This window comes from Heteronotia binoei, chromosome 13 (assembly GCF_032191835.1).
Source record: "Heteronotia binoei isolate CCM8104 ecotype False Entrance Well chromosome 13, APGP_CSIRO_Hbin_v1, whole genome shotgun sequence".
NCBI classification, from domain to species: Eukaryota; Metazoa; Chordata; class Lepidosauria; order Squamata; family Gekkonidae; genus Heteronotia; species Heteronotia binoei.
The window spans coordinates 36730260-36749999 of record NC_083235.1 but is presented as its reverse complement, the minus strand read 5'-3'; the positions used below and the strand labels follow the sequence as shown (position 1 = coordinate 36749999).

The 19740-nt window shown below is 43.8% G+C and overlaps 1 protein-coding gene across 1 annotated transcript in view; it reads left to right on the top strand.

Annotated features, from left to right (window-relative positions):
• Positions 1–19740, top strand: part of LMBR1L (limb development membrane protein 1 like) — a 46531-nt gene that overhangs the window by 9339 nt on the left and 17452 nt on the right. Inside the window, exons 2-4 of the mRNA XM_060252372.1 lie at positions 16647–16728; positions 18242–18278; positions 19566–19705. Coding sequence (XP_060108355.1) covers positions 16647–16728; positions 18242–18278; positions 19566–19705 — 259 coding nt within the window. The remainder of the gene's footprint in view (positions 1–16646; positions 16729–18241; positions 18279–19565; positions 19706–19740) is intronic.

Here is a 19740-nt window from a genome sequence, read left to right as displayed (position 1 = left end):
TTGAAATTTCCTTCTCCAATCCGAGGAGTCTGAACACACTAATTCTGACTCCCTTCTTTCCCTTTGACTGACTCTCAGTGTTCTGTGCTTTCTGAAACATATTCAGCCCTCATGAGACTCTTTTGCTCTTGCTTAGGTTAATTTATCAAGTCACAGTTTTCTGTATACCTGAGTACTTGTCTGTGTCATAGATCCTGAGGAAGGAGGAGTTTGGGAGTTTGCATTTGGTAATTGTATGAATGTATGGTCCCCTGTTTTAAAACAGGACTCCTGTGCTACCTTTGAACTAACAAAAAAAATTCTAGTATAAGCATTTGTGAGTTACAACGTATTTCATCAGATGCATGTAGTGCACATAATTAGGTTGATCCCTTTACATAGGTAATCCCCAGTGTGGTGTCCTTTGAAGCTGCTTTATAGTGAATCAGACCCTTGGTCAATCAACAACAGTATTGTCTACTGGGAGTTGAAGCAGTTCTCCAGGGTCTCAGGCAGAGATCTTTCACATGGGCGATTGCCTGATTATTTTAGCTGGAGATACTGGGGTTGAAACTGAGAGACCTTCTTCATGCTAATCAGATGTTCAAACACTGAGCTGCTCCCCTCCCCATGCCATTTTGTTTCTTGGTGCCCGTTCACTTCTTGTATCTTGAGGAAAAATGTCAAACTATCTTGAATGGAACAGGAAAAAATAGTTCCAGGTTTCCAGCTGGTTGACTAGCAAAGCACTGAGTAGCTGTGCCACAGCTGTGCACCTTCAGTTTGGCCATAGATTTCCTTGTTTCTGAGTTTGGCAATTTCTTCCTTTGGCTGTGTGGGTAGGGAGCCCTCTCCTTTCTTTGGAAACTGGAAGCAGCACACCTGATCCTGCCCTCATTGGCAGCAATTTTGTGATGGCGCTGCCCCATTGGCAGACATTGTGGCTTGACCTCTCCGCTGCCATCTTGCTGTTGTACCCACTACGCTTTCTCAAAATACCAAGGGTCTTTTGTGGCTCAACAAGGATGGAGACCCCTGATTTATCTACACAACAGAAGGATGGGAAGGTAGAGAGGAAGATGCTTCAAAATGAGGCCAGTGTTCTCTTTTGATTGGATCTTGTTTTAATCAGTCCATTCAGAGTGAGTAAGGAAAGCTCCCAACTGTTAGGCAAAGTAGGATTAACACAAAACTTGTAGGATGGAACAAGATACACAGATAGAATAGGTCATTACTGAAGTATCATCTATAACACTGCTTGTAGTTTTCTCTCAAACAAGCTCAATGTGTTTGGTAGCCTGGATCTCCAAATACGGGAAACAATCACAACACTCCTGGAGCATGCAGAACTAATGTGACCCCAGCTCCCCACCCCAAAAAAGGTTAAGAACATAAGAGAAGCCATGTTGGATCAGGCCAGTGGCCCATCCAGTCCAACACTCTGTGTCACACAGTGGCCAAAAAAAAATTATATACACACACACACACACTGTGGCTAATAGCAACTGATGGACCTCTGCTCTATATTTTTATCTAACCCCCTCTTGAAGCTGGCTATGCTTGTAGCCGCTACCACCTCCTGTGGCAGTGAATTCCACATGTTAATCACCCTTTGGGTGAAGAAGTACCTCCTTTTATCCATTCTAACCCGACTGCTCAGCAATTTCATCGAATGCCCACAAGTTCTTGTAGTGTGAGAAAGGGAGAAAAGTACTTCTTTATCTTCTCCATCCCATGCATAATCTTGTAAACCTCTATCATGTCACCCCGAAGTCGATGTTTCTCCAAGCTAAAGAGCCCCAAGCGTTTTAACCTTTCTTCATAGGGAAAATATTCTAAACCCCTAATCATTCTAGTTGCCCTTTTCTGCACTTTTTCCAATGCTATAATATCCTTTTTGAGGTGCGGTGACCAGAATTGCACACAGGTTGTGTTATTCCTCTTGCTTTTTGTAAATGATGTCAGCTGTCCCTTGACTTGCAGTCTTTGGTTCATTTTCTTTTGTTTTTTTTTAAGCCTCTTGGCATTCTACCTACATGGCACATTGTTCAGACAAACAGCAACAGTCTGGAGTTGCCATCATTCATGCACAAGCACTTTTGGTTATCAGAAAGATTATTAAAATTGTTCTCTGGTCCCATCTGTGCTGGAGGTCTGAGACACCTGCGATGCTCTGGGGCTCCAGCCAACAACCCGGCGTTATTGGTTTTACGGCACTGAAGGGGGATGGGCCTTTTAATATAGGCCAGTTCTTGGCTTGGAGAATAGCTGAAGCAGCAAATACTGCACATGGAGCCAGAATAAAGTTGGACACAGCAGCTGTAGAAAGATAGATATGCAATGTCCAAGCTCCCAGCACTTTTACTTGGTAGTCTTGGAGAAAGCAGAAAGGCTTCTGGGAAGTTTGTTTTTTCTGTGCCAACAGGGAATAAATCCAGAGCCAGTGAAGCTTTATCCCAGAGGCAGGATGTCCAGCCTCAATGTCTTCCCTTTCTAAGCCAAGAGCCTCTACCCTTTGTATGTATACTGCCTCCATACTTCTTGTTTTGATAAGTCCTTCTCTGGTGATGAGAGGATATTTCATCCTGTCTTTTGGCTTCTTGCTTAACTTCTTGTGGGACATGGGGACTTCAGAGTCCTGCTTGAGGGTTCCAATAAACAAGCAACTGTAGATTCAGGCCAAAGTAGCAGAATGATAGAGCCTGGTATCTGAGAATCAACTTGTTAATTTTGTATTGGTTGTAAAATTCAGCATTTTGACATATCTTGGTTTTAATTTTTTTTTAAAAAAAAATTAAAGCCAAGATAATTTAAAAAAAAAAAATTAAAGCAAATTTATATCCTCCCTGGCGATGGAAACAGGAAGAGTGTATAATAGAACAATGGCTTGAAACTATGTGAGAATTTCCATGGGCGGAACGATTTCTGCTTGCAGAGCACCACTTTCTTGCCTCCTGCCCTCCTCTGCAGTCCAAAGTGCCCCTCTACTTCAGGGAGCTTTTTTTAGATGCAATGGTGGGTGGGAAAGTGAGGTTATGCTCTATGGGCAGAAATCTGGAAATGCTCTTTTTTAAAAATCCAAGTCAGAAGTCTGGTAGCAAGCTGGGAGCATGAGAGATCTGAGAATTTTCTGAGGGTTGTATGTGGGGCTTTTGGTGCACAGTGCAGACTGAGTAACATGCAGTGATTGGGTCTGTTTCTGCTACACGGATTGTCAATTGGGGTGTGTGTTTATATTCCTAAACATATAAAGCCCAATTCAGATCAGGAGGCAGGGACATTGGGCTTCCACCTCCCTGTGCCGTTTTCCCAGCCTGATAGGGCCCAAGGGGTGCTGTTTGTCCTGTTGAAGGTTCTATGTGTGCTGAAAGGGTGCACAAATTACATCCCTTTGGGTCATCTCAGGTCAGGAAAATGGCATAGGGGAAAGCTGTAAGCACCCTTTCTGCATGTGTCACAGTCCCAATTCACACAGGGCCCCATGCATCTGGAAATTGAATTCCCCACAGGGTGCTTGCAAATGTTGGTGAATCGAATGGGCTGGGACAAGAAACATAATGAGTAGTTAGGCCCTTAGTGTCAGGTGTTGTCGTTTCCTAACACAGAACAATGTAGAGTAGAGCCAAAGTTGTCTTGAACCCTGAAGAGGAGCTGGAAGGGTTAACAGACCTGGAAGAGTTGCCAGCCAGTTCCTCAGCTGAACAAACAGCAGCTAGCCCATCAATCACTTTCCAGGCACCAGTGTCAGCTGTTGACGATCAATCTCCTCCAAGCTCTCCTTCTCCCATCCCAAGAGTTCGAAGCAGGCTCCAGAAAGAACTTTCAGAGTGAAGACATGAGGCACACTGATGTTTCAGATCTCTCAGCCCTGAGTTCTAGCAGAGTCACTGCCACCCAGAGAGCAGGCTGATTGAGACTCCCATATAGCTCCCACCCAGGATCTAGTAACCTTGTGGAAGCAACAAGTCTATTCTCTGGCTTGCATCCACGCTCCTTCCTGATCCTGACCTGCTTGATTTCCTTGGCACCCTGACCTTTTGGCTTTTGGACATTGACTTCTGATTCTGGTTTGTGATTCTGCATTGGTGACTTGGCTGCTACTTGATTTCCTGGACTTTGACTTTGGACTGGCTTTGGACTCCTGCCTGCCTGCACTCTGAGAATGTGACAAAAGTAGTCTATCTCAAGTTAGCCAAGAGACTCTTACAGAATCTGAGTTACAGAACTCCCATGCTATGAAGGGCTGTTTTGAAAGTCAGCCAGTTTCTGGGAGCTGGCAGGTAAACATGGACTTGGTAGTCTTCCCTCCCATCTTGTTATGCTTGTATGCAAGTCGATTGCAGCACTTTTTGAATGTTAGCACTGGTCTCAAAACTTTGTCTGAGGCATAGATTATTATAGAAATCAGAGCAACATCTTTATAATACCTTTTTTGAGGAGCAGAGTAATGACACATAACTGTGTTTGAACTTTTGAGTTCATGATGATGCTGTGGCCCTCTTAGCAAGGGGGAGTGTACCTGCAGCAGCTGATCAAAAGGCAGATTTGTTTAATGTCCCTGGATTTATTTTTTTAGTATTCATGTTTCTTTGGTGCCCCATTTGTAGAAGGGTACCCATGAAGTTGCATCAGAATTTGACACATGCATGGCTTGTTGAGAGAGTCGGATGGTATATCACACTTTTTGTAGGATCTTCTCCCTGAAAAATCCCTGTTGATGATCAAATCCAGCTTGGCCTTTCTCAAGTATATCTGATTCCAAGCTAATCAGGGCTGTAGTTCAACACAAATAGAGCTGAAAGTCCCATTGACCAAGTTGGGACTTCCTTCTGAGTAACCATGCCTAAGGTTTCTCTGAGTGAAATTGATTGACTCGTTGTACAGGAATTGTAGAAGAGAGACTCCACGTTCACTTCTGTGAATGCAAATAAAGTCTTCATCTGTGTGACATCCCTAACACAAATCAGATAAGTGCATTTCTACTTGAGACCAATTCCCCTCCCCCAGTCAGACTCTGACCTGGGTTTTTTTCTTCTCTTCTGCTATCCACTGTGGCTAGAGTCTCCACTAGAAGTTCCTTGTCTCAGCACAGAGACAGCGTGGAGCTCTGACCTTTCAGCTTGTTCACTCTTGCATCAGTCCCCCATTGTGAAAGACAACATGGCAATAAAAATGTGTACCTGCCATTAACCTACCATTAATGTTATCTGCAAAGTTTCTAAAAAGAGTCCAGGGATCTCATGCCTGAGCCCCAAAACAGCAAACGTGTGCATGTTTAGCTGAGGGATTTAGAGTGCTCATTTGTAAAGGATCCTGACTGGAGGGGGGGGGCACGTACTTCCTCAGACATGCCAACATTTCTGTCAGCCAAAGGTTGTACTGTGAACATGCAGGCTTCCAGTATGCTGTGTTTCTTGGTTTCCCTTCTGCATTCTTAAATGGGAAAGTGATTCCTTCAACTGCTAATAAACTAGGATAGTGATGCATAGGCAACCAGAGTAGTGTTGTGGCTAGGGTGTGAGATCAGGATCTAGGAGCCTTGGGTCTGAATCCCCACTCTGCCGTGAAAACTCACCAGGTGGTCTTGAGCCTGTTGCATGCTATAACAGCACCCGCCTCATGGTCTTACTGGATCGCTTTTATGTGCTGTTTATGGCTACCCCAGCCCCTCTTTCTCCTCAGTTGTTCCTTTTAAAACTTTTACCTCAGGACTAAAGGGGTGGGTATGATATGGATTTCTCTGTACAAGTCTCTTCGGGGTTTTTGCTTTCAGATAGATATATATATTCACTTCGTAGGGGATCACAGCAGTTTTGTTAGTTTTCCCAAGTTATAGGCACCAGAGAACTTTAAAATAAACCAAAGATCTTTAATTAAACACAGTCTCAAACTGGGGATATGGGAGATATATACATGGGCTATCATGTATCTCTCACAGTTAACAAGTTGCTCAGTTGTTTCAGGCTTTCTAATATCTTTTCTTAGGTCTCTCAGGTTCACAGTTCCTCTATATAATACACTCTCCACCACTAGTATAGGCTGGCCTCTTGGGTGTAATGTGCCAAGTCTCTCAAGTCGACTGGAGCCTCTACTCCCAGCCCTTCAGACTCCTAGACCCACAAATGTTCCCTCAGCCACCTCTCTAGCTCTTAAGAGATGTTTATATATGTCTGTGACCGTTCAGGTCTTCAGTGACTCTCCTTAGTCACACACAGCCCCTTGCTGTTTTCATATAGAGCTAGCAGTCAGCTTTGCTTCTCTCCTCAGCTGCTGTCTCAGCTCCCTCAAAGACCAACTCTCTCCAGCTCTGTCAGGCCCCAACTCTCTCCGGCTCTGTCAGGCACTAACTGACTCTCTCAGCCTCTGTCAGACTTGCTGACTGACTCTCCTCAGCCGTTAGCTGTCAATCTCACTGAGAGTTCCAAGCACTCTGGCCCCCACCCTCAGATCACCTGACGCAGGCTTGGCGCGTCTTCAGTTTTCTGTTTAACCCATACCTTACTGTCACACATGCATTCAGCCTTGCCTATCTATGGGTGATGTTTTGCCTTCTCTGTATATAAATTTCCATTTTTGTGGGGGCTGCCAATGAGCTAGATAAGATTCCCATGTAGCCTTTCAGCCACCACGATAATCCTTGGTTGAAGAGGCTGTAAGCAAAGGAGGGCAAGCAAGCTTACAGAGTAATTATATGTCTCTGGAGCATAACCTCTGCATGCTGAGCCTTGACTCTACGCTTTCTTGTTTTCTCTGTCATGAAATCTGAGAGACAAAAAAGCAAGTGTGAAATCTGTAGCTAATCAGGAGGAGTCTGGGTTCTATCCTGGAAACCAAATGTCAGCAAAACAGCAAAGGGTGTTTGGGTTTTGTAGGACAGATCCATGCAAAGGCTACTCTTGAGCAGACAGCAGTTTAGCAACCTGATTATTGGCCATTTCATTCTCTGATAACAGCTCTGATTATTGGCCATTTCATTCTCTGATAACAGCTCTGATTATTGGCCATTTCATTCTCTGAAACAGCTTAGACATGTAATGCATCATGCTTGATCTTTCAGCCTTTGTCCTTTTATACATGGCTGCTCAATGTGGAATTGGGAAAGTGCTGTTCATTTCATTCGCAACTGCATGTGATGTGGGAAAGCAGTTTCTGGCTGTGGGGTTGCCACAGTCCTAGAGCAGGCTTTTCCTCTGATTTGTAAGAGGGAGGTAAGCCATGCTGAGCTTGGGCCTGAATCAGCTTGTTGTAGAAATGTTCTTCATTCGTGCAATGGTGACTCATACCTGTCTCCTCTGCAAGATAGGTAAAATATTTAGATATATACCAAGCATTTAAAAATGTGACATTTGTCCTATGAGGTTCCCACAAGATTCAGTTTTATCACCCATGCCTTTTAACTCTGTACGTTAAAGTCCCTGGAAGAGCTCATCCATGGTTTTGGTGTTGGAGGTTTGTCACTGTGCTGGTGACGCTCCAACTATGCATTTCTGATGCTGCTGGGACTATTCTCAGCCTGCACTTGCTTGCTGTAGTCAAGTTGCTAGAGGGGAACAAGTTTGGAACTGAATTCTGATGAGATGTAGGTGATGGTGGTTAGAAAAACTGAAGCATTGGAAGGTAATGTGCTTCCCACATTTGACAGGATACCACCAACTCAGTGAGGCACCTTGGAGATTTTACCTGGTCCAGCACCATTACTGGAGAAACAGAATTCAGCCATGAAAAAAAATGCCTTCTATTTTAATCTGGCACAGAGATTGGCTCCCAACTATAACCACCTGATCTAGTCTTGTGGATCCATTCCAGCATAACCTCGAGAGTCTTAAGGCTGCTGTAACATACTCTACATGGGACTACCCCTGAAGACTGTTCAGAAACCTCAGCTTGTACAAAATGTTGCAACCTGATTCTTAACCAGAAACAAGATGGAATTAACATGTTACACCCATTTTTGCAATCACTTCACTGCTTGCCAATTAGTTTCTGGGTTACATTCAAGGTGCTGGTTATTACCTATAGCCTAGGAGTCGCGTATCTTCCAGAATGCCTCTCCCTTTATTCATCTGGATAGCACACTTGGGCCTCTTTGGGGTTTTGACTCTTGCCTGGTGGAACAACTTTCAAGGGAAGTTAGGAAAGCCCCCATACTGCTGTCTTTCTCCAGACTCTGAAAACAAAACTTTTTTTAAAAGGGGTTTCTTTTAAATTGGGGTGCTGTTTTTATAGTGTTTTATAGATTATAAAACAATATTGTGGTTATGATACACCTTGAGTATTTTTGAGAAAGGCAGACTAGAAATGCTGTAGAATAAATGAGACTAAAGTTAAGCTTTTTTCATTGTAAACATAGTATTTGAAGCATCCTTTTTGTTGTTGAGGGATACTGTTGCCCTCTTCTAGTATTAAGAACATAAGAGCCCTGCTGGATCAGACCAGTGGTTCATCTGGTCCAGCATCCTGCCTCACACAATGGCTGAACAGTTCCTCTGGAGGGCCAACAACAGAGTATAGAGGTCAAGGCTTTCCCTTGATGTTGCTTCCTGGTTCTGGGATTCAGAGGTTTAGTGCCACTGAGTGTAGAGGTTCCCCTCAGCCACCATGGCTAGTAGCTATTGATAGACATCCTCATTAATTCATCTAATCCTCTTTTAAATCTGTTTATTCCTATGGCCATCATTGCATCCTCTGGCAGCAAACCCCATATTTGAATCACTCTCTGTGTAAAGTAGTATTTCTTTTTTAAAGATCCTGAACCTATTGCTCATCAGGAGGAGGGGGCTGAAGTTTAAAGATGTAGTGGTTCAGGACTTGAGCCTAGACATCTGAGATTTGTCATTGAAGCATTACGTTCTGTGGGCCATCACAATTTGATGGGTCGGTACTGTAGATCAAAATGTATGTAATACCATATCAGTACCAAACAAAATATCCCAAAACACTGTGCAGGCTTTCACGTTCTCCATCAGGTAGTATGTTTTTAATATATTCATCAGGTTGTATGTTTTTTAAACAGTGGTGGGGAGGGAGAAAACAGATGCTTTAGGCCATAATTTTCCTTTTTGTATACTTCTGTTTGGTAAGTCCTGTGGCCTTAAGAAGCATTGCCAGGTGGGGAAGAGTTAAATCAGGTGCCCTTAGCCTTTTGAGAAAGTTCTCAAGAAGACATCTGAAGAAGAGGAGGAGGAAGAGATCGGATTTATACCCCTCCCTTTACTACCTGAAGGAGTCTCAGAGTGGTTTACAATCTCCTTTCCCTTCTGCTTCCCACAACAGGACACCCTGTGAGCTAGGAGGCACTGAAAGAAACTGCTCTTGAGAGGAACAGCTCTGTGAGAACTTGTGACTGACTCAAGGTCACATCAGCAGATGCATGTGGAAGAGTGGGGAATCAAACCTGATTCTCCCAGATAAGAGACAGCACACAACCACTACACCAAATTGGTTTAACCACAGGGTTAAACAAACAAAGAGTTAACTTTTATTCATTTTATTATTATTTATGGATTATTGATAACACTAAAGAAAGTCAGGTAAGAAGTTATAAGGTTTCTTTTCCAACTGAACCTTTGAACTGCTTCCCTATTCCATCATTTGGGATTTTTTTCCATTCAGCTTTAAGCTGTGCTTTGCCACAACTTTTCTCAATCAGACACACTTTCTGCTCCCCAGCTGCTCTCATCCACTGTCTTAACTGCTTTTTTCATTGTCAGCTCCCATTTGTGGTTCTTAGGGAGAAACAGAACTTAAACTGTCTGTCACACCCTTCCTTTTTGTGTGTGCTAACATCAAGGCTGGTGAAGAATCCTGGAGGACTCAAAAGTTAGTGTTGTGCCAGTCTTAGTGATTTTACTTATAACTTCCTGTCCCACTTGGGGACCCAAAATGACTTACAGCCTCCTTTGTTTTATCCTTCCAACTACACCCCCATGAAATAGATTGGATGGGGAGAGAGAGTGGGTCAAGATCACTCAGCAAGCTTCAGTGGCAGAGAACGGATTCAAACCTGGATTGCCCAAATATTAGTGTGGCACTCCAAGCACTGGTTCTCATAGTATCATGCATGTGTTTCTTTGGCCTCCGTGGATATCTGGAATGTATATTGATGTCAGTGATGTTTATAATGGCAGTGGTCAGTGTCTTTCAGGTGGAGGCAGCTCTGTTTTAATAGGGACATGCTGTGTTTTGTATATTAATAGGAGACTCTTGGTCAAAGCCAGTGAGCCTCTTGCTTGTTACTAAAGACAACAAGTAGAGGGCTGCCCAGATTCTTTTGTTTGGGATGGGCCTGTCTCCATTCTTTGTGGCTCAAGCAGTTCAGGGCACCTTTTAGAAACCACCTCAACCTGCCCTGCTGCATAGCTTCCTGCTACATCATCTCCCAGGCAGGAACTTCCAGCCCTCAAAACACAGGATGTCAATTTACTAGCATAATCATCTTTTTGCACACTTCTGCTTTCTTTACCTCTGTGGAAGAAATGGTACATAGATAAATGTGGATTATGTGGTGAATGGCGCTTTGTCATTAGAGAAGGGTTAGTAGACAAGGAAAGATGATGCAGACCTATGTGAAAGTTAGAGGGCCATTTCCTAATCCAGTGCAACTACTTTTCATTTCTCTCCTTTGAGACTTGATTGCTAGAGATGCTTCCATGCTTTTGCAGTGTTCCCAGTAGCACAAACTGAGATGCCATGTTTACTTTATCTATTCTACTCATATGCAAAATACACCTGGCCCTTATTTCCTGTCAGGCTAACTGTGGAGGCTGTTTGAAGTAGTTCCATCAATGCTTATTCCTCTGGTCCTGATGGAACCAGGCTGCTGGCGCTTAAAATCAAAAAGGTGGCAGAGCAGTTTTTAAACTAAATCTTGGGGGAAAGCCGACAGGAGATGAAATGTCTCTGGTTCGGGAGGACTCGTATCAAAGAGATGAAGGGTTGGCTGCTATTTTTCTACCGGGTAACGGATCAGAGTTGTCCACTGTGATAGTGACAAACAGTATGGACTGTCTGCCAGAGTCTCGAGGCAGCAGGAGGATGGTGGCGGGCCTAGCTTGCCTGGGAAATTATAGATGTTTGTATGCAAATGCTAGAAGTGTTCGAAGTAAAATTAGTGAGTTGGAATGTTTAGTGTTGGGAGAAAACATAGACATTGTGGGAATTTCAGAAACTTGGTGGAATGAGGAGAATCAGTGGGACACGGTGATTCCTGGATATAAGCTATATCGGAAGGATAGGGAGGGAAGGGTTGGAGGTGGGGTGGCTCTGTATGTCAGAGAGGATATACGGTCCAGTAAGACTGAGGTCAGAGAATTAGATTCCCTTTTAGAAATGTTTTGGGTTGAAATAGAGGGCCCAAAAGGAAATTTAACTATGGGAGTTTATCGCCCACCAAATCAAAAGAGAGAGGACAATTATAATATGATGGAAGGCTTAAAGATAGCGGCTAAACGTAAAAACTGTGTCGTAATAGGTAATTTTAACTACCTGCAGATTGATTGGGTCAATATGTGTTCAGGTCGAGAGAAAGAGATTGAGTTTCTTGATGCTCTCAATGACTGTGCTATGGAGCAGATGGTCTCAGAACCTACCTGGGGTGGGGCAATCCTGGATTTGGTCCTAAGTAATGCCCAAGACTTAATGAGAGATGTAAAAGTGATTGTGCCACTTGGGAGCAGTGACCGTAATGTTATTGATTTCACCGTTTGTATAAATAGGGAGTTGCCCAAAAAGACCGCCACAACCACGTTTAACTTTAAAAGGGGTAAATTCTCTGAGATGAGGAGGCATGTGAGGAGGAAACTGAAAGGAAAGATAAATACGGTCAAAACCCTTGGGGAAGCTGGGAGACTATTTAAAACTATAATCCTAGAAGCTCAGATAAAATACATACCACAAGTTAGGAAAGGCACAAACAGGCATAAGAAAAGGCCTGCATGGTTAACAAACAAAGTAATGGAAGCTGTAAAAGATAAGAAGGACTCCTTTAAGCAGTGGAAAACAAGTTCAAGTGAGATTAGTAAAAGGGAACACAGGCTGTGGCAAATGAAATGCAAGACTGTGATCAGGCAGGCAAAAAGGCACCATGAGGAGTATATTGCAAAAAACATAAAGACCAACAATAAAAATTTCCTCAAATATATTAGAAGTAGGAAACCAGCCAGGGAGGCAGTGGGGCCCTTGGATGACCATGGGGTAAAAGAATTACTGAAGGAGGATAGAGAAATGGCTGAGAAGCTGAATGCATTTTTTGCCTCTGTCTTCACTGTGGAAGATGAGAACTTTTTGCCCGCCCCAGAACCACTAATTTTGGAAGGGGTGTTGAAAGACCTGAGTCAGATTGAGGTGACAAAAGAGGAGGTCCTACAACTGATAGACAAATTAAAAACTAATAAGTCACCGGGTCCGGATGGGGTACATCCGAGAGTTCTGAAAGAACTCAAAGTTGAACTTGTGGATCTTCTGACAAAAATCTGTAATCTTTCATTGAAATCTGCCTCCGTTCCTGAGGACTGGAAGGTAGCAAATGTCACCCCCATCTTTAAAAAGGGTTCCAGAGGAGATCCGGGAAATTACAGGCCAGTCAGTCTGACTTCAATACCGGGAAAGTTGGTAGAAAGCATTATCAAGGACAGAATGAATAGGCACATTGATGAACACAGGTTATTGAGGAAGACTCAGCATGGGTTCTGTAAGGGAAGATCTTGCCTCACTAACCTGTTACATTTCTTTGAGGGAGTGAACAAACATGTGGATAAAGGAGACCCGATAGACGTTGTTTACCATGACTTCCAGAAAGCTTTTGATAAAGTTCCTCATCAAAGGCTCCTTAGAAAGCTTGAGAGTCGTGGAGTAAAAGGACCGGTTCTCTTGTGGATCAAAAACTGGCTGAGTAATAGGAAGCAGAGAGTGAGTATAAATGGGCAGTCTTCGCAGTGGAGGACGGTAAGCAGTGAGGTGCCGCAAGGCTCGGTACTGGGTCCCATGCTCTTTAACTTGTTCATAAATGATTTAGAGTTGGGAGTGAGCAGTGAAGTGGGCAAGTTTGTGGATGACACTAAATTGTTCAGGGTGGTGAGAACCAGAGAGGATTGTGAGGAACTGCAAAGGGATCTGTTGAGGCTGGGTGAGTGGGTGTCAACATGGCAGATGCGGTTCAATGTGGCCAAGTGCAAAGTAATGCACATTGGGGCCAAGGATCCCAGCTACAAATACAAGTTGATGGGGTGTGAACTGGCAGAGACTGACCAAGAGAGAGATCTTGGGGTCGTGGTAGATAACTCACTGAAAATGTCAAGACAGTGTGCGTTTGCAATAAAAAAGGCCAACGCCATGCTGGGAATTATTAGGAAGGGAATTGAAAACAAATCAGCCAGTATCATAATGCCCCTGTATAAATCGATGGTGCGGTCTCATTTGGAGTACTGTGTGCAGTTCTGGTCGCCGCACCTCAAAAAGGATATTATAGCATTAGAGAAAGTCCAGAAAAGGACAACTAGAATGATTAAAGGGCTGGAACACTTTCCCTATGAAGAAAGGTTGAAACGCTTGGGACTCTTTAGCTTGGAGAAACGTCGACTGCGGGGTGACATGATAGAGGTTTACAAGATAATGCATGGGATGGAGAAAGTAGAGAAAAGTACTTTTCTCCCTTTCTCACAATACAAGAACTGGTGGGCATTCGATGAAATTGCTGAGCAGACAGGTTAAAACGGATAAAAGGAAGTACTTCTTCACCCAAAGGGTGATTAACATGTGAAATTCACTGCCACAGGAGGTGGTGGCGGCCACAAGCATAGCCACCTTCAAGAGGGGTTTAGATAAAAATATGGAGCAGAGGTCCTTCAGTGGCTATTAGCCACAGTGTCTGTGTGTGTATGTGTGTGTATATATATATATTTTGGCCACTGTGTGACACAGAGTGTTGGACTGGATGGGCCATTGGCCTGATCTAACATGGCTTCTCTTATGTTCTTATGGTCCTCTTTGAATCCAATGTACATTCAGACTTTTCCCCCCATGCTAGGCAAAGTTGTAATACATGCTGTAAGAGAAAGACCTTACAGGCTTGGGCCAATACTTTTTATTAATATTGTGGGAATAATCAGCCATGGTTTAAAATCTGTTTTATTGTCATTTTTAATTGTGAATTTCCTGGCTGCCTTAAGTTTATTAATTACTGCCTTTCTCTGAAAGGTGTGTCTGTGGCTTCTGTAGTGTTTGGCATTCTCATGCTGGGAATATGCTTCCCATTTTGGTCCCTCAAGGAGGACCCTGTCTTACAAACTCATGCAACTTGGTCCCTGAGCGGTATTATGCTGCTATTTCTAGAAAGTAGCATCTCTTTATCTACTGCACAGAGAGAGCAAGAGAGACCTGAACGCTTGTTGCAGGAGAATGGAAATATACTGAAATGATCCTTGCTTTGTTGTTTGAGGGACACTTTTATAGGATTGTTGAATAATGTGGACCTGGAGTGGGATTAGAAATTCATGTGTGTGAGGGTCTTTTCAGTTCCTCTTTTCTAGCAGGAGCCTCCCTGTGACCCATAATGGGATCTTCTGGAGCAACATCCTCTGAAGCATGAGGGGTTGTTTCAGGAAGAAAACAATCAGCCGCTCAAATCCCCCATGTCTGCATAGAAATGTTTATTATAATCTCACACAGGTCTCTTTGGATTCAGGCCTTGGTGTGTCCTGTTGATAAGCACTGTTTTATTTGTGGACCACCCTTCACAGGTTGGACTGGTACCTGTCACTGCTTTTATAGAAGCAGAAGCCTGAAACGTGAGCACAAAAAGAGAAGACGATGTTTAAAATTAAATCTGGCAGGTTTAATCACTACAGCCAGAATGCTCTAACTCTACCTAACAAACACCATGTGACAGGTGAAACATCAGTGAATTCTGGAAGGGTGACCTGTTCCTGTTGGCCAACTCTGTGCTGGCAATTTAATGCTCCTCTTGAGTCCAGCAAGAGGAGGTGGATGTTAGGGGTGTTAGGCAAATGTTTTCGGAAATGTTTGTGCAGAGTGCTAGGCAAGAGCTGAATTTTTCAGGTTTAGCCCTGCCTGCCTTGTTCATATGGACACTTGGGTGTTTCCATTAATTTTTGGGCATTTATAACTGCAGTACTAAGCTCTGCTCTCGACCTGAGTTCGATCCCAGCAGAAGCTCAGGTAGCCGGCTCTAGGTTGACTCAGCCTTTCATCCTTCCGAGGTTGGTAAAATGAGTACCCAGCTTGCTGGGGGAAAGTGTAGATGACTGGGGAAGGCAATGGCAAACCACCCCATTAAAAGTCTGCTGTGAAAATGTCATGATGTGACGTCACCCCAGAGTTGGAAATGACTGGTGCTAGCACAGGGGACTACCTTTACCTTTTTTTATTTATAACTCATTCTTTTGTTCCTGTTATCCAAAGCAGCTTGCAAAATGTAAAACAGTTTTAAAAACGTGTAGCGTTCAAGGTGGGAAGAAGTAATTGTGTAACTGAACCCAACTCACAGCTTGAGCAATGTATGTATTGATCATGAGCCAAGTGCACAGTGAATGAACACAGCTGTTCCTATGGATTAGTTGAGCCTTTGGCTATCTCGTCCATTTGGCATTTCCTACATATGCTTCAGTGTTTATGATAGGGATGCTTGAACACCTACTAATTTGGTTCATGTCCTGTTTGCTGGATGGTTTGACTGTTTCCTTACCTGTTTGGCAAGGCTACTACAGTAATAATGCATGAAAAACCAATAATGCAGTTGGTTTTTCATGCAGCCATACCACCAGAAGTTTCTCAATAGCATTTACTTATTTTTAAAAGCTTCTCCTCCAAAGCCTTTTGGTGGCACTGTAGACAAAAAATGGAGGGGGGGGGATATTGCCTCACCATATGGGTATAGCCATTTGTAGCTGAATCAGTCATAAATAAATTTAGCATGTGGATGGAATGTGGAGGGGAACAAAGTGTGTGTGTGGGGGGGAAGCAACAGCAATTCTGCCTAACTTTTGGGAGGAGGGGTTTGATTACTCCTTGAGCTCCACACTGGCTACCCTTTTTAATGTACCATGAATCAGGGTCATCAGTAGCAGGAATGTGGTTGCTATAGCTATGTAGGCTGTTTGGAGGAATTCTGTTTATATCTTTCCCCATGCATTGATGAGGGAAATACGTTTAGTCACGTCTGGAGGTGATGTGCAATATTGACAGAGGTTAGATAGAATTTTCTGAATTTGCAGGTCAGGAGGAAGATTATTTTTGCCATCTTTTGAAATCCACACAGAGTTGTCTCTTTGGGTGCTGCTTTTCTTTAGGGGTCAGCAGAAAAGTTGACATTAGGCCCCTGGTTAGCATCTTAGTACTAGTTAGTACTGAAGTTCTAAGCTCTGCTCACGACCTGAGTTCGATCCCTGGTGGAAGCTGGGTTTTCAGGTAGCCAGCTCAAAGTTGACTCAGCCTTCCATCCTTCCGAGGTCAGTAAAATGAGTAACCAGCTTGCTGGGGGGAAAGCGTAGATGACTGGGGAAGGCAATGGCAAACCACCCCGTAAAAAGTCTGCCATGAAAATGTTGTGAAAGCAACATTACCCCAGAGTCGGAAACGACTGGTGCTTCTACAGGGGACCTTTCCTTTTCCTTTCTTAGCATCTTAACCTGCATCGTTTTGTTTTCTTGCAGATCTGCACCCTTCTCTTTGCCAGCCTCTACATCCTCTGCCACTTCATTCTAACCCGCTTCAAAAGGCACACAGACTTCACTGGTAAGTGAGAGAGTGGGAACTTGTATAGTACAAGGCTGTGGCTCGTGAGCCTGCTTGGTTTGGAAAGCTTATCAGTTGTGGGGGGGAGTAGCAGTGCCTCTCTGATCTCTCTCCCCATGTGTGTTACGACTATAACAGGAGGTCTCAACCCCATTGGTGTGTGGGATACAGCAAACTTTGTTCCCTACTCTGCATTCAGGATTTGTTGGGGAGGTGTCTGCCATTTGATGTAATAAATAAATATAAATTTCAATTCTTCTGAAAACTTTTTGAATCCCTGGTGTTTTCTGCTTGGCCAAGATAAAAGCATCTTGCCAAGGTAAAAGCATCTTGCAAGATAGTGTCTCCCTTTTTTTTTCTTTTTGAAGTACTTGCTTAAATTCAAAGCAACAGCAACAAAAGTTCCAGTGAGAACCCTGACATCTTTTAAGCTCTGTTGATGCAAGAATAACCCAGTCTAAGAACCCCTGCTGTAGACCAATAAAGTTTTCTGCCTCCAGCAATGGATAACTTGCAGAACTGTTATCTGAGAGGAGAGGGCTAGCAACACTGGGGTTTCTTTTCCAATGTGATCTCGGGATGCTTGGTCTTCCTTTTCCCTCTCCCATCCTGCACCTCCCAAGATCTCCAGTGTGACCTTGGCTTTCTGGACATGACTGCTTTACTTTAAAGCAGCCCCTAAAACTGGTCTACAGTGGCCCTTCAAGGCATTTCACTGGCTAATGTTTGAGTTTGCCTGGAGAGGAAGGAGAGGGAGAATCCAGCTGATTATCACTTGCTGTGAACTGGATCAGTCCTTTTGAATCTCTTGCCTGCTGTACAGAATCCAGCCTCTTTCAAGCAAAGCCAGCAGTGACTGTGCATCTCTCCTTCCCCCAGTAGGTTGCATTAGGGAGGCCACATTCTCTAGGGCCCTACCTCTTTCCAAACAGTAGTTTATATATCTGTAACCATCCCCTATGGAAAGGGCTCTCCGTTCTCATCAGGGACTGTTTTGTGCTGTTGTTTAACCAAATTGCTGTGGCAGCAGTGAGCCTAGGAAACGTGGCCCTTGGGATGCAAGGCTGGCAGCCTTTGCCATGCTTCCAAATTGTCATCAGTTTTGTAGTTTGATGTTGGAGAAAACGTCCAAATTTTCACTTCTTAACATCTGGGAGGCTGGCATGAGGTCACTGATTGCAATAACTGAATACATACTATTTTGTTTGCATTAGGCAGGTTAGTATCAGTGTGATGGTCCATTGTATTTTGTGCTGGACTTGCAGAGAGCAAAACGTACCTGTTGTGTACAAGCTACACAGAGGAGCCGAAGGTTCTCCTGGCATCACAGTGTCCAGTGAGACCTGTGCAAAGCAGTCCTATACTAAACCTGTGGCAGGAAACAGATTGAAAATCACATTCGTATTGCTAAACCGAAATGCCTTTTGAGTCTCTTCCTAGCCAGTAGTGTTGCAGATGGGCTTGGAAGTGGAGCCTCAACTAACAGGACATCTCTTTTCCTCTGTTCTCTTAGTTGACGAAGACGAGGATGCTGCTGTCAACAGAATTGCGTAAGTTCCTTTATGCATCCTGTATTCATCTTTGGTCTCTCGTTTCCTCTTGCTGAACCCAATAACAGCCTTCAGTGTGCCTGTTTTCCCTCTCCCCTTTAAAGCAAGTTTGCAGTACAATTGAAATGACAACTGAACAGTAAATTATAAAAGTACCAGCACTTCTTGGCATAACACCTACAAATAGGTACAGGGAGTCAAGTTTGCATCCCATCTTCAGCTGGCCTGCACAACATGTTTAACAACTAAAGGCTGCTTTGCATTTTGCGTTAATTACATCCATCCAAAATAACAAATGAATCAAGAATTCTGTGAGCCTCTGAAAAAGTGACTGTTTTCTCTCAAAAAAGGCTCAAAGATTATTGCCTACGTTTCTTCAAACATTAGACATGTTTGTGTGTAAAATTTTTATAAGTTTCCAGTATCATTGTGAAGGGTACAAATATTCTGATGTTTCCGTTCCATTGCTAGAAGACACTGTTGTGCTAGCACAAGGAATTTTTGTCTCCTTGAAGGAGGAAGTGAAACCTAGCAAGTGTAGAAGCAAGGGCAGGAGCTTAGGATCCCTTGGTCATGTTGGTTATGTCATGTGAGAAGGGGAACAGGTTGTTAGAATAGAAAAGGAGCAGTGACTAGACAACAGGTGGTGAGATCTCCTTTGGGGAGGGTGGGAGAAATGGTATTTGGCTGTGCTGGTGCCACAGCTGGCCATCTTAGGCCTGATTCAGGCATGCCGGGGGGAGGAGAAAGTATTTGCTGAACCAGAAGAATGAATGGTATTCCTTCAAACTGCAGGGTGGAGGATCCCCCTCTGTTTAAAGACTCTCTGTAAACAGAAGGCCAGAGTAGTTTGGCAGCTTGATGCTCCTGAGGATTGTTGCCACAAATAACAGAACATCTTTAAAATGATGGAATGTTTAGATTTGCAGGTCTGAGCTCAGCATGTGGGGCATGTTTTGGTCTGATAGGGATGTGTATAAGTTGCAAAACTTAAGTGTCTAAATTTGAGGCTGCCCTTGAGCTCGAGGCCAAATGGCCCCCCTGACCTTTTCTCTGATAGGCTCTGTTCGGCATGCACACAAACTTCAGGGTCATTTCCCCCGTGGAGCTTTCATGCAAAGAATTGTTCAAAGTTGGCATGCACCACTTGCAAGCCATCCTGCTGCCTCCTTCTCCAGCCTGTGCAAACCAGGCTTTCTTCCTGAAGGAGGGGAGTTGTGTCACTCGGAAGGGGGACATGTGAGAGCAGTTTTCAGAGGTATGACTCTCTCTTCCTCCTATCCCCAGGCTGTGGCTGTGCACCTTCACCTTGGCGGTCTCTCTTGGTGCTGTGCTCCTATTGCCTTTCTCCATCATCAGCAATGAAGTCCTGCTGTCATTTCCACAGAACTATTACATCCAGTGGCTGAATGGCTCCCTCATCCATGGTGAGCTCCCCTAAGCTTACCCAATGCAAGCAGTT